Raw genomic sequence first — 15,926 nt, 5'->3', positions numbered from 1 at the left:
TTCCTATTTGTGGTGTTCATAAATGACTTACCAAATGTGTGAAATCTATCGTTTTTATGTTCGGTGATGATACAAAGCTATACCGCGATATATCCACCAAGGCTGATCAGTTAATTCTTCAAGAAGATTTGAATAACTTTTTGAGTGGAGCAGTAAATGGTGGTTAATGTTTCACTCTGACAAGTGCAAAATATTGCAAATATCAACAAAAAAACAACAACTGAGATAAGATCATACACTATGCCAGAATATGAAGGAGGCCTCGTTTCTCTAGAAAGAGTTGAAAATGAAAAAGATGTTGGTGTAACAATAAACACAAAACTGAAATTTGATGAACACATACAAGACCAAGTAAAAAAGCCAACAAATTGATGGGATTAATAAGACGATCATTAAAATTTATAGATATTAGAAGCTTCACTATAAATGCGAATATAATACGATAATAACCGGAGGCAAAACACTGAGATTACTTAATAGTGGGGACGAAGAAGAGGCCACTACAGAGGTTCCAAAGACCTGCGGTGGTAAACAACTTAAGGTAATATAATATCAACGGGATTCCCACCTACATGTACTTTAATATCTGTTCCCGGGCGCATGTGAGTTTGGTTGGTGGTCACAATACCGGACAGGTGGGGTTTCCACCGGGTACTGACTACTCGGGCTTTCCCCACACGACGAAATGCACACACATTATTTTGTATGTAACCTTCACATAGCAAGGGAGATAATCAATATGGCAGCTTCCATGGGTACTCCAAAAATGAATCAGCTAATTAAGAAACGGGAAGAATTGGAAGCTGAAATTAAAGCCCTCAATGAAGTTCTTGATTCCGTGTGTAATTATTAAACTTTAATTTTATTTTTCTTAAACTAAACGTTTTTTTGTTTCAAAATGATATAACTCTGGCAAGTGTGTAAAGTACTAGTTTTCGGATATTCAGATTGTCGGTTAGTTAGGATAACTATTTGTCGTTGTTTTCTTTTAATTGTAAACAGTGCATTCTTGAATTTTAAACGGTCTACATAAATGCAATAATTATCAATAAAATATATCTTGATTGTGCTTGTGTACCGTTTAAGTAATATTGTTCAACACATCAAGCAAAACAAGTTTTGCTCTTATCTGATATGGAGCTATTTTTCATGGACAATGAAGAGAAACCTGTATTTAAACACACTGTTTTATTAAACAAAGCATACTTTTACAAAGAACAATTATGAATTACTGGAACCACGGTAAAAAGTGCCTTAAAATATTTTAATGCACATCATTTATATACATATATCTATATTTTGATTTTTGTTCTCACTAAAGTTGATGCTATAAACATTAAAATCTGTAACATCATATTTCAGCAAAAGTCAGTAGGTATGGATGGTCCACTCGTAGATTCTGAAGGGTTTCCACGATCTGACATAGATATATATTCTGTAAGACATGCTCGGCACCAAATTATTTGTAAGCTAATAAATAATTGTCATTTTAATTTTTAAAATGTTTGATTTACCGTTTAATCAGTTTTAAAACTATAACTTTAATTCAGGTTTAATGTAATTGATACATCTTTTTTTATTCTAATATGAACTGACAACTTGATAATTTTCAGTACATATTTTATTCTACACATTAGGAACTACTGCCTGGTGTTTGGTTTTAGTTATATGTATTAAAGTTGCAAGGATGATTTTTGTTCTTTGTAGTATGAATACCCTCTGATTGTTACTTATATTTGTTATGATTTCGCCTGCCAGTAAAAATATGTATTGCATTATTGGACACAAACTTATTTCGTAACTTACATCAAGTACAGTGTACTCCCTTTTGATATTATTTGTAAGAAAGTTCTTAGAATTGCTGACATAATTTTTTAAGGTGATTTGAGAGCAGTTTTTCAATAAATTGTGTCTGGATGTTTTTACACAAATTATATTATTTAGTCAATTTTTCTGTAGGTCTTCAGAATGACTACACTGCTCTTATGACTGAGATTGAGGAGGAGTTATACAGGATACATGCAGAGGCCCGCCAATCAATGGCAGACCAGCCAGCCAGCCAATCAGAGCAGTCCTCAAAAGTGTTCGATGACTTGGAGGAAAGGTCAAGGCTGCAACCATTTGGGAATGTGATGAGCGTCGATGAAGGGTCGCCTGCAGATTTAGCAGTAATTTATTCAAACTTATTTATAGCAATTTAATAGTCACAATAATATTATTTTGTATGTCTTTCTGTTTTGCTTAGGTTTCTTTTTTAAAGTAGTTGACTTTTCGAATTTTGAAGAAATTGAAGTATGATGATCTTTTTTTAATGAGTAATGGTCTTTTTGGGGGGTCCAATTTCAACAGTATTTCACACATATCACAGCAATCAGTTAAACGGTAGAAAGGATTTCATGACCATTCACCACACAAGTAATGTGGCCAGGTTGGGGATCAATCCAGCAATTCTTGGATTTGTTGTCTAGCGCTCTGCCAACTGAGCTTGATGGCCTGACCTCTGAATGCTTTAAAATGTCATAGTTGAATTTAATCGCACCGATTGAGTGTGAAACTTATATACCTGATTAACTCTTTACCACTTAGATACGTATTTTTACGTAGATGTATGCATAGTCCTTTAGAAAGATGAATTTAATTAAAGACCTTTCTCACTTAATTCAAGTTTTAAAGGCTTCATGCCCAGCCCATAGATACTAATGTGCAGCAAACAGCATAAAACCTGAGTTACTCGCAGGCTGTTCTGGTTTTATGCTGTTTGCCCATAGCCATTTTCACTTTGCTTCTGAGTGGGAAATGGTTAATATTTGTATGATGTGTATGTTGTGTATTAATTGTGGTTGCTTGTTTTCTGAAAGGGTTTGAAGGTGGGCGACAGCGTGATCAGATTTGGTTCACTGACTTCGCAAAACTTCCAAGGTCTACAAAATATTGCAGCAATAGTTCAGCATAGCATAGATGTAAGTGGATGCCTATTAAGATTTCACTCTGACCTTGTTTATTACCTATGTATAATCTATGTGCAATCTGGATCCATTGTTTGTTGATTGAAATGCAAGACTTTAAAATCTGCATTTAATGTACAAGAGGGCTCACATTATGTTGTGGTATAACTGTATATATGTATTAAGTTTATTGGTATAGTTTAACAGTTATGACATGGTCCTTTGCACAGTTTTATGTTCGTGTTAAAATCTGTGGCAAAATCATAAGAAGAAAATTAATTAAATCTTGCAATATACTATGAGTTTGATTGTATCAGTAAAGGACACATGCTGTTTTTGCATAAGTGCTGTTACGTTGATTGTCAATAGAAACCTTAAAATTCTCCAGAAAAGCATACCGATCACTGTAGTGAGAGATAATGCAGATGTGCAGTTGTCCGTAACTCCTTCAAGATGGAAACCTGACAAAGGTTTATTGGGGTATGCAAAACAAGCTTAAATATAATAATTCTTGTTGCCGGGGCAGAGCTGGCCTAGTGATTTTTCTTGTCAGAAAGAACATGTAGTTTAAAATGTACAAGTTATTTATTTTTTTAGCTCACCTGAGCACAACGTGCTCATAGTGAGCTTTTGTGATCGCTTTTTGTCCGGCGTCAGTTGTGCGGCGTCAACATTTGCCTTGTTAACTCTCTAGAGGCCACATTTATTGTCGAATCTTCATGAAATTCGGTCAAAAGATTGGTTTCAATTATATCTTGGATGAGTTAGAAAATGGTTACGTTTGCTTGAAAAACATGGCTGCCAAGGGGCGGGGTATTTTTCCTTATATGGCTATAGTAAAATCTTGTTAACACTCTAGAGGCAACATTTATTGTCTGATCTTCATAAAACTTGATCAGAAGATTCATCCCAATAATATCTTGGAGGAGTTTGAAAATGATGCCGGTTGGTTGAAAAACATGGCCGCAAGGGGGCAGGGCATTTTTCCTTATATGGCTATAGTAAAACCTTGTTAACACTCTAGAGGCCACATTTATTTTCCGATCTTCATGAAACTTGCTCAGAAGATTTGTCCCACTGATATCTTGGATAAGTTCAAAAATGGTAACCTTTGCTTGAAAAACATGGCTGCCAAGGGGCGGGGCATTTTTCCTTAAATGGCTATAGTCAAATCTTGTTAACACTCTAGAGGCCACATTTATTGTCCAATCTTCATGAAACTTAATCAGAAGATTCATCCCAATTATATCTTGGACGAGTGCGAAAATGATGCCGGTTGGTTGCAAAAACTTGGCCGCCAGGGGGCGGGGCATTTTTCCTTATATGGCTATAGTGAAACCTTGTTAACACTCTAGAGGCCACATTTATTGTTCAATCTTGATAAAATATGGTCAGAAGATTTGTCTTAATGATATCTTGGATGAGTTTCAAAATGGTTACGTTTGCTTGAAAAACATGGCCGCCAAGGGGTTGGGCATTTTTCCTTATATGGCTATATAAGGCTATAGTAAAAGTTTGTTAACACTCTAGAGGCCACATTTATAGTCCGATCTTCATGAAACTCGGTCAGAAGATTCATCCCAATAATATCTTGGACGAGTTCAAAAATGATGCCGGTTTGTTGAAAAACATGGCCACCACTGGGGCGGGGCTATTTTCCTAATATGGCTATAGTAAAACCTTGTTAACACTCTAGAGATCACATTTATTTTCCGATCATCATGAAACTTAGTCAGAAGATTTGTTCCAATGATATCTTGGATGAGTTCGAAAATGGTTTTGGTTGCTTTAAAAACATGGCCACCAGGGGCGGGGCACTTTTCCTTATATGGCTAAATATGGCTTTAGTAAAACCTTGTTAACACTCTAGAGGCCACATTTATTGTCCAATCTTCATGAAATTTGGTAAGAAGTTTGGTCTCAATGGTATCTTGGATGAGTTCGAAAATAATTATGTTTGCTTGAAAAAAATCGCTTCCAAGGGGCGGGGCATTTTTCCTTATATGGCTATAGTAAAATTTTGTTAACACTCTAGAGGCTACATTTACTGTCCGGTCTTTATGAAACTTGGTCAGAAGATTCATCCTGATAATATCTTGGACAAGTTCAAAAATGATGCCGGTTGGTTGAAAAACATGGCTGCCAGGGGGCGGGGCATTTTTCCTTATATGGCTAAAGTAAAACCGTGTTAACACTCTAGAGGCCACATTTATTTTCTGATTAATGAATTTTGGTCAGAAGATTTGTCCCAATAATATCTTGTTATCTCAGGTGAGCGACTTTGGACCTTTCAGGGTTTCTTGTTTAATTATTTGTTTAAGATACTATTTATGTATTTGTAATGGACATTTTTTATAATGAATGCACAGTGAAGCCACTTTGTTCAAGTCAGATCTCCTATATTATTTGACGCTGCAAGGATCTGACATCATATTATTGTTCATGTCCAGTGAATCTCTCACAAATGTCTGTTTTTCAAGAAATCAATAATCTCATAATGTAAAGGCGTTTGTTTTTTAGCTCACCTGATTGCTCAGGTGAGCTTTTGTGACTTGTCTTTGTCCGTCGTATGTCCGTCCGTCCGTTGACATTTGCTCGTGAACACTCTAGAGGCCACATTTCTTGTCCCATCTTCATGAAACTTGGTCAGAAGCTTTGTCCCAATGAAATCTCGGCCGAGTTCGAAACTGGGTTGTGCCTGGTCACTAAGTCAAAAAAAAGAAAAACCTTGTCAAAACTATAGAAGTCACATTTCATGCCAAATCTTCATGTAACTTTGTCAAAATGTTTGTCTTAATGATATCTTGGTTGAGTTCAAAAGTGGTTCCGATCCGTTGAAAAACATGGCCACCAGTGGGCGGGGCAGTTTTCCTTATTTGGCTATAGAGAAACCTTGTAAACACTCTAGAAGTCACAATTTTTTGCCCAATCATCATGAAAGTTGGTCAAAACATTGGTTCAATTGATGTCTCGGACGAGTTCGAAAATAGTCGAGATCGGTATAAAAAACATGGCCGCCAGTGGGCGGGGCATTTTTCTCTATATGTATATAGTGGCAGTTTTCCCTATTTGGCTATAGAGAAACCTTGTAAACACTCTAGAAGTCACAATTTTTGTCCAATCATCATGAAAGTTGGTCAAAACATTGGTTTTATTGATATCTCGTACGAGTTTGAAAATGGTCGGGATCGATGAAAAAACAAGGTCGCCAGTGGACGGGGCAGTTTTCTCTATATGTATATAGTGAAAACATGTGAACACAGTAGAAGTCACATTTTTGGCCTAATTTTCTTGAAATTTGCTCAGAACATTTGTTTCCTTGATACGAGAGTTGAGTTAAAAAATGGTTCCGGTCACTTGAATAACATGGCTGCTGGGAGGGGGGCAGTTTTCTCATTATGCCCCCCCCCCCTTTCAAAGAAGAAGGGGTATATTGTTTCGCTCATGTCGGTCCAACCCTCCACCAGATGGTTTCCAGATGATAACTCAAGAGCGCTTATGCCAAGGATCATGAAACTTCATAGGTACATTGATCATGACTCTTTGATGACCCCTATTGATTTTCAGGTCACTAGGTCAAAGGTCAAGGTCACGATGACCCGAAATAGTAAAACGGTTTCCGGATGATAACTCAAGAACGCTTAGGCCTAGGATCATGACACTTCATAGGAAGATTGGTCATAACTCGTAGATGACCCCTATTGATTTTCAGCTCTCTAGGTCAAAGGGCAAGGTCACGAAATAGTAAAATGGTTTCCGGATGATATTCTCAAGAACGCTTATGCCTAGGATCATGAAACTAAATAGGTACATTGATCATGACTCGAAGATGACCCCTATTGATTTTCAGGTCACTAGGTCAAAGGTCAAGGTCACGGTGACCTAAAATAGTAAAATGGTTTCTGGATGATAACTCAAGAACGCTTATGCCTAGCTAGGATCATGAAACTTCATAGGTACAATGATCATGACTCGCAGATGACCCCTATTGATTTTCAGGTCACTAGGTCAAAGGTCAAGGTCACGGTGATCTGAAATAGTAAAATGGTTTCTGGATGATAACTCAAGAACGCTTATGCCAAGGTTCATGAAACTTCATAGGTATATTGATCATGACTCAACTTAGAAAAATGGTTTCTGGATGATAACTCAAGAATGCTTACGCCTAGGATCATGAAACTTCATAGGTACATTGATCATGACTCGCTGATGAAATAATGATGAAACTTGACCAGGATGTTTGTCTGGACAATATCTAGGTAAAGTTTGACATTTGGTAAAGATTGAATGAACCGACTCCTCTCAGGTGAGCAAACTAGGGCCATCTTGGCCCTCTTGTTTATGATTATAACTGAGTCAACAAACCAGTATTCCAAAAACTTTTGAAAACAAAAGTTAAATTGATTATTTAAATGTTATGTGAACATGACCTCTCATGCGAGTCATCAGATCTCAACAGACTTGGTATGTTTTATGAGATTTACAGAAGTATGTGCATATTGAGCAATGATAGATATTTCATGCTCAGATCTTTGATATATATGACCAGAAGTGGAAAACAATGAGTCCTGCAGATTAAAAATCACACTTTCATTTGCTGGAGGTCATTTATGATTACCATTGAACTATCTTTAAGATATGAGTGTTAACAATAGTATGATTCTATCATTTGTATCTTTGATTTCAGGTGCAATATAAAACCTGTTACAAGACGATAAGATCCTCCAGAATTCTACTCAACTGTTCATACCACATTTCCGATTAATAATGAAAACCCACTGATGTTTAAACAGCAGATAAACAGGGATGGCAGTCCATAATAATTTCTATTGCCCAATGAGTTATGTAATGTGTATGTAATTAGAACAATTTCCAATCTGTGAATGTTTGGAAAGATCTATAGTCAAAATGTGTATGTTAATGAAACTATTGCCCATATGTACATGTTTGGAAAGGTCTGTAGTCAAAATGTGTATGTTAATGGAACTATTGCCCATATGTACATGTTTGGAAAGATCTATAGTCAAAATGTGTATGTTAATGGAACTATTGCCCATATGTACATGTTTGGAAAGGTCTGTAGTCAAAATGTGTATGTTAATGGAACTATTGCCCATATGTACATGTTTGGAAAGGTCTGTAGTCAAAATGTGTATGTTAATGGAACTATTGCCCATATGTACATGTTTGGAAAGGTCTGTAGTCAAAATGTGTATGTTAATGGAACTATTGCCCATATGTACATGTTTGGAAAGGTCTGTAGTCAAAATGTGTATGTTAATGGAACAATTTCCCATCTGTATATGTTTGGAAAGGTCTATAGTCAAAAGGTACAGGGTACTGCTAAAAGCTAAAATTTTCTGATAAAATGCTTAATCCAAGTAATTGTTTAACATTGTAACTTATTGTCAGTTATGTATTTAGCAAAGTGTTTTCATTTGGGATTGAATATTTCACTCTTCCTGGGTTGACCAGCCAAGAGGTGCTGGATGGTGTTACAAAAAACACCATCCTTCTATTTTGCTCAAGATCTTTCCAATGTGTACTTGTTGATTTGTTCATGCTACTATTTTACATAAAATTTGCAATACAATAATGTTATTCATTTTAAACCCTGCTATTACTAAGAAAGAATGTTGAATTACATTTTCCAGGCTTGCTAAGGCTAAAACTTGTCCTTAGCAAAGTGATTTACTTCCTTTAAATTCTATTTATTCATGCTATTTATGGAAAAAAGTTGATACTAGATGCATTAGCATGCAAATGAGAATGGCAGAGTAAGCCTAGAATATCAACTTCATTACATGTGTCTACAAATGTGCCATAGGTCCACAAGTACCCCACGAGACATTTGATTAAATGTATGCACATTTTTTTCTTGCATTTGTAACATTAAAAATTGACATGACTTATAGCAGGATTTCAACTAACTAGCTGAACTTGCATTTAATATGAGTAACCAGTATGGTACTATAGGACTCCAATATTTTTGTGGCACAGACATTAATATATATTAATTTGTTTTTTAACTAAAAGCGATTTCAACCAATTTAAACATACCTCACTCATTAATTTGTTACGGTCTCGTTAAACTTGTGCAAAATATGCACAACAAAAAACTGCAGGCAATTATGGGACGCAATTCAGGCGTGAAATTTATGTTAATGAAGTTCATTAGCAACAGGTCAATGTTGTCAAGATGTATCACTTCAAAAATGTTAAGAGTTTTTTTCTCAGGATTTGCAGTGACATGGGTCTTTGTGGATTGCATATAACATTATTTCCCATATAACAAATCACAAAGCAAACAAACATACAACAAATCACATTGTTTATTGTCTTTAATTAATAACTTCAACAGTAAACAATATTCATGATGCAAGTACTTCAATAAGCAATGAACTAAGTTTTTGCAATAAGAAATAATTTGAACAGTAAACAATTTTCATGATGCAAGTACTTTAATAAGCAATGAACTAAGTTTTGGCAATAAGAAACAATTTGTCAAATAGTATTTCTTTTTAAATCCTATAAAATACTTAAAGATTCTGTAAAAGTGGGCGCAAAAAGTGATTGTCCCACTGTTAAGTATGAGACTTTTTTCTTTAATACATTGTGTCTACATCTGCTACATACTACATTCTAGCTTCATTTCTTGTTTAATTTTAAAACAATAACATGTTCTATGCCAAGGGAGTACAATTGTTATATGTCTGATTAAATAAATTTAAGATACATGCACATAGACATATTGTATGTGACTTGACATGGTTTACAGACTTTGTAAAGAACCTTTCTCATTTACAATACAGTTCAATCAGGTTATATATGTACAACATTTTATATGAACAATTCAGTGTAATTAATTTTACATTCTCTTTATGTGTGGTAAACTAATAACATTAGTTATTTGTAACAAAAAATTTCATTAATGAAATGTGGGTTATCAAAAAAAGTTATGAATTTGTAATTGCATTTTGTATGAATGTAACGATATGATTATGAACATACTGATTATTAGCAAAACATATTACAACTGATACCGAAAGGTAACGCATTTAATTTGCGACATTGAATTATAACCCTGGGGTCAAAACTGGCCACGCCCTTTGAGTCCTATAGTTAGAAGACTTATATAGGAACATGAATTAACAATCATTTCCACTTATTCAAATGGTGAAATGGTCTAATATTTGATATTTAACACTGTAAGGCTGTCATGTTAAAAATTGTACAAATTTTTCCTCTGGGGTCAGAATTGACAACGCCGCGTGGGTCAAATGTCTCATTTTTACATTATGCTACATATGCCCTTCATCCTCTGGAGGTTATGTGTCAAAACATAACAAATACTTCAGCTTAATAAAGATATTATCTTTAAGTATTAGGAATTCAAGTACAATAAAACAACAACAAGTATTTAAGTGATTTTCAATCAAGAAAAAACTAACATAGTCAACTAGATGATGTGAATCTAAATATTAAAACTTAAATACATGTATACCATTATTCTAAAACAGCAAATAAAACAAGAGGGCCTGAAAGGCCCAAAGTCGCTCACCTGAGATAACAAGATATTATTGGGACAAATCTTCTGACCAAGTTTCATGAAGATTGAATAAATGTAGCCTCTATAGAGTGTTAACAAGGTTTTACTATAGCCATATAAGGAAAAATGCCCCGCCCCCTGGCAGCCATGTTTTTCAACCAACAGGCCTCATTTTTAAACTCTTCCAAGATATTATTGGGATGAATCTTCTGACCAAATTTCATGAAGATTGGACAATAAATGTGGCCTCTAGAGTGTTAACAAGGTTTTACTATAGCCATTTAAGGAAAAATGCCCCGCCCCTGGCGGCCATGTTTTTCAACCAACCGGCATCATTTTTTAACTCGTCCAAGATATTATTGGGATGAATCTTCTGAACGAGTTTCATGAAGATCGGACTATAAATGTGGCCTCTAGAGTGTTAACAAGATTTTACTATAGCCATATATAGCCATATAAGGAAAAATGCCCCGCCCCTTGGCAGCTATGTTTTTCAAGCAAACGTAACCATTTTCGAACTCATCCAAGATATCAATAAGACAAACTTTCGTGAAGATTGGACAATAAATGTGGCCTCTAGAGTGTTAACAAGGTTTTACTATCGCCATATCAGGAAAAATGCCCCGCCCCCTGGCGGCCATGTTTTTCAACCGACCGGCATCATTTTTTAACTCGTCCAAGATATTATTGGGATGAATCTTCTGACCAAGTTTCATTAAGATTGGACAATAAATGTGGCCTCTAGAGTGTTAACAAGATTTTACTATAGCCATATAAGGAAAATTGCCCCGCCCCTTGGCAGCCATGTTTTTCAAGCAAAGGTTACCATTTTTTAACTCATCCAAGATATTATTGGGACAAATCTTCTGAGCAAGTTTCATGAAGATCGGAAAATAAATGTGGCCTCTAGAGTGTTAACAAGGTTTTACTATAGCCATATAAGGAAAAATGCCCCACCCTCTGGAGGCCATGTTTTTCAACCATCCGGTATCATTTTCGAACTCGTCCAAGATATTATTAGGATGAATCTTCTGACCAAGTTTCATGAAGATCAGACAATAAATGTGGCCTCTAGAGTGTTAACAACATTTTACTATAGCCATATATAGCCATATAAGGAAAAATGCCCCGCCCCTTGGCATGTTTTTCAAGTAAACGTTAACTCCTCTAAGATATCATTGAGACCAATCTTCTGACAAAATTTCATGAAGATTGGACAATAAATGTGGCCTCTATAGAGTTAACAAGGCAAATGTTGACCCTGCACAACGGACGACGGACAAAAGGTGATCACAAAAGCTCACCATCAGCATGTTGTGCTCAGGTGAGCTAATAAACAGTCAAAATCACAAACTAAGAAAACATTGTAACCTTTAAAAGCATTAAAACAATCCTGGAGCAAACACTATTAAACTGAACAATAAAATAACTTTGAAAAACCAGTCCCTGAACTTGAAGGCAGGTAATGCGGATAGTAACTTTAATGGATAACAAAGTGACTAGTATTGAAAAAGGCAAATCCATATGTTACATTCTTACATACAATCATTACAATACAGGAATTAATTTAACATACGAGACAGGAATAAACAGAATAAACAAACAACTCGCATTAACATACAATACAGAACAAAACTAACAAATGGCATTTGCATACAAAACAGATATAAACTGGCAACCGGCATTAATATGTATTAATATATAATAGTTAAATTCAGTACATCATACAAAGACATAAACTGCTTATTTAATAGAACAACCTGATTCCTACACCATAAACATATAAAAATATCCAAACATATACATCGTATTGTAATAAAACGTTACTGTTAATGCATTATGAACATACACATAAAATAGCACGTTTTACACCTGCTTTAAAAACACCAATTTATATCAATCTTAGAAATTAAAATAGATTTCTGTTAAAAATGACAACCATTCATACAGAAACTAAATACTTAATTTCTGCAGGTAAAAATAAAATCCTGTTTAAAATATTATATCCCTTAACAAAAAACATCACAAATACCATTTTCAAGGGAAAGTAATGAATTCACAGAGATCAAATTATAATATGATTCAATCAAATATGATTTTTTGTATGATAGTTTCTATTAAAAAAAAAGTCTTAAATGTAAATGTATAATCACTTTGCAAAAAAAACACATCACAGATTGCATTTTTGCGAAATATTCCACATATATCTTCAAGACTATTCTTTATTAGTAAGTTATCATTTACTAGTAAGAGTACTATATTTTCTATTTACAGTGAACTATGGAGTCTTGACATTTTGTGTAGCTATCTATTTTGTACAGTTACTTCTTCATTGTTATCTTCCAGGGGCTCCCTGCAACCAAACAGCTTCCAAAGCTGGATTTCTTTGTAAACCAGTCGCACCAAGAACTGAAAAAAATAACAAACCAGTTAGCATGACAATCATTTTCAATATGTTGAATCCCTCATAAACCCTTAACAGTTCTAAAACTGTTGATTCAGTTCAGATTGTCGTTGCAGAATTTGCTGCAAGATAAAGGAAGATGTTATTCATCAGTGAAATATGGGTTTGTTCTTGTTATCTATGATGAATGATAAATGACAACAGATTCAACATATTTTTTTAATAGGCGGAGGCCCAGGTTGAAAATTCACTGCAGACTCTCCATGGTCTTCACCTGTTTAATGTCAATTTAGTCTACTTTCAAATAGCTTAATTACAATTTTGAAAAATATATTTATGTTCAACTAACACAAACACGGTTTTAAAATACTAAGTTCACATTTTTTTACAAAAATACAGACCTATACATATTTTTTATATTATTAAAACTAATGTTCAACTAACACAAACACAGTTTTTACATATTAAGTTCACACTCTTTTATAAAAAATATAGTATGACCAATACATAATTTTTTATTATCAAAGCAATGCACTCTTGAAAAATCATGGTGCTGCAACATTATTTTTACAGCAACCATGCATATATCAGATAAAGCTGTGCATTCTTTTAAAAGCAAACTATCATTTTTTTATTGTAAATTCAGAAAAGGCATTTAATTTTTATATAATCTGGAAGGTGAAAGTGGAAAGCTGAAAGGAAGAATAACAACACTTCAGTCATAAATATAAAATCCTGAACAGTGTTTTTTTTTCCACCATTTTGGGAATGGGGCAGGTTCCTTTGGATTGGGAAAATTGCTGCATTATGATTAAAATTGGGAAATTATTGTTGTTGTTTTGCTAATAAATTCTTCAAAATCGAGAATTAAATTGTTTTCAATATTATATTTATTAAGGTTCAACTTCCGGAGTTAAATGGGATATAAACTAAATGTTGAGATAAAAAAAACTGTTTTTGGAAACCTTCAAACCAAAAAGAACCACTGATGAACCATGCACATCCTTGCGGCATATTGGGATCTGATGACTTTCTTATGAAAGTAAACTTTCAGACACCAAATCAGAGTCTTCATTTCACCAATTTTTAAGTGAATTAACCAGTAGTTAAGACTTCCAAACTAGTGTTAAATGATACCATTGATAGACTTTGGGCCTTAACACTAATTGAACATTTGGTTTCCAGAGTGAGGCAAGCCAGGAAAAATTACAAAGCTTATTATTGGTTGCACTGTTTATAATAAGCAGTTTTTCTTTGCTTCCTATGAAACAATAAATCTACATTAAGAACGTTTAGGAAACGGGCAAGGCTCTTTGAAAAGCTGGTTTAATGCACTTGCGTAAAGTGTCGTCCCTGAATCGCCTGTGCAGTCCGCACAGGCTAATCTGGGAAGACACTTTCTACCTAAACTTAATTTTTGATAAGAAGAGACTTTCATGAAACAAGAGGGCCATGATGGCCCTGAATTGCTCACCTGACTTACCTTGCTACATCAACTAAAATTCTATCAGACCCATAAACAATCCCAAGCCAGATTTCATTAATTAATACATTCTGACAAAATTTCATAAAGACCTGATGAATACTGTGACCTCTTTCATCTACACAAGGTTTTACTAGAATTGGCCCGGTGACCTAATTTTTGACCCCATATGACCCATATACAATCCAAAATCAGATATTATCAAGATAAACATTCTGACCATATTTCATTAAGATCAGATGAAAACTATGACCACTATTGTGTACACAAGGTTTTTCTATGATTTGACCTAGGGACCTAGCTTTTGACCCCAGATGACCCAAATACAATCCCAACCAAGATTTCATCAAGATTATCATTCTGGCCAAATTTTATTAAGTTTGGATGAAAACTGTGACCTCTGCTGTCTACAAAAGTTGTTTTTTAACTTTGACCTAGTGACCTAGTTTTTGACCCTAGATGACCCAAATTCAATCCCAACCCAGATTTTAACAAGACAAACATTCTGACAATATTTCATTAAGATCTGATGAAAACTGTGACCTCTATAGTCTACACAAGGTTTTTCAAAGATTTGACCTAGTGACCTAGTTTTTGACCCCAGATGACCCAAATTCAATCCCAACCCAGATTTCAACAAGATAAACCTTCTGACAAATTTTCATAAAGATTGGATGAAAGCTGTGACCTCTTTTGTCTACACAAGGTTTTTCTATTATTTGATCTAGTGACCTAGTTTTTTTCCCAAGATGACCCAAATACAATTCCAACCCAGATTTTATCAAGATAAACATTCTGACCAAATTTCATAAAGATTGGATGAAAACTGTGACTTCTATTGTCTACACAAGGTTTTTCTATTATTTGACCTAGTTTTTGACCCCAGATGACCCAAATACAATCCCAACCCAGATTTCAAGATAAACATTCTGACCAAATTTCATAAAGATTGGATGAAAACTGTGAAAGCTACAGTCTACACAAACAAATTGTTGACAGACGCACACACACACACGACGGACTCCGGACATCACACGGTCACATAAGCTCACCATGTCACTTTGTGACAGGGGAGCTAATAAAAAATATCATAAGTGAAAAGTGCCATCCCTGATTAGCCTGTGTGGACTGCACACATTTAACGCACATGCATTAAACCCCTTTTACACAGAGCACAGCCCAAATGTAAATTCAGGTCTATAGATAACTTTTGGGTTTATTGGGTTTTTCACCCCCTGTTTTGACAACAATAGGGTCTTTGTAAATTCAATAGAGTTTAAGCAAAAATTTTCACCCCCTACTTTTAAGCCTAATTAGATTTTTACCCCCGGTTTTTTAACTCAATTGGGTAATTTAGGGAATTACATATATAATATAATAAAAATCTACTAAGGTTACTATATTATTTATACAAATGGAATTCAAAATGGTACCTGTACATAACAACATACAATTACTGATTTCTAATCAAAGTTCATTCATTTTTGCATTGGATAAGACCGAGTTTGTGAGAATCGCTGCACAATTGATGAAGTTATGGCTGTT

The 15,926-nt window shown here is 34.7% G+C and overlaps 2 protein-coding genes across 5 annotated transcripts in view; one reads left to right on the top strand and one right to left on the bottom strand.

The window, feature by feature from the left end:
• Positions 1-704: 704 nt before the first annotated feature.
• Positions 705-10,564, top strand: LOC127860489 (26S proteasome non-ATPase regulatory subunit 9-like). Of its 2 annotated transcripts, none has more exons than XM_052398591.1 (7): positions 705-838; positions 1,363-1,465; positions 1,960-2,168; positions 2,859-2,960; positions 3,334-3,425; positions 7,633-7,900; positions 8,021-10,564. In XM_052398591.1, exons 1-6 carry the CDS (start codon positions 740-742, stop codon positions 7,661-7,663), a joined length of 636 nt encoding a protein of 211 aa, XP_052254551.1. In that variant the 5' UTR covers positions 705-739; the 3' UTR covers positions 7,664-7,900; positions 8,021-10,564. The 2 variants fall into 2 exon arrangements, with proteins under 2 accessions (XP_052254551.1, XP_052254550.1); XM_052398590.1 differs by having other exon boundaries at positions 7,961-10,564.
• Positions 9,263-15,926, bottom strand: part of LOC127860478 (glucose-6-phosphate exchanger SLC37A2-like) — a 28,208-nt gene continuing 21,544 nt past the window's right edge. For all 3 annotated transcript variants that reach the window (XM_052398566.1, XM_052398565.1, XM_052398567.1), the window contains one exon: positions 9,263-12,903. Coding sequence is in view for 2 of the 3 variants with exons in the window: in XM_052398565.1 (XP_052254525.1) it covers positions 12,799-12,903 (105 nt within the window). In the remaining variant the exon portion in view is untranslated. The remainder of the gene's footprint in view (positions 12,904-15,926) is intronic.

This window comes from Dreissena polymorpha, chromosome 15, assembly GCF_020536995.1.
Source record: "Dreissena polymorpha isolate Duluth1 chromosome 15, UMN_Dpol_1.0, whole genome shotgun sequence".
Taxonomy (NCBI): domain Eukaryota; kingdom Metazoa; phylum Mollusca; class Bivalvia; order Myida; family Dreissenidae; genus Dreissena; species Dreissena polymorpha.
Note: the sequence above shows the minus strand (reverse complement) of the source record. Positions and strands in the feature narration are given on the sequence as shown.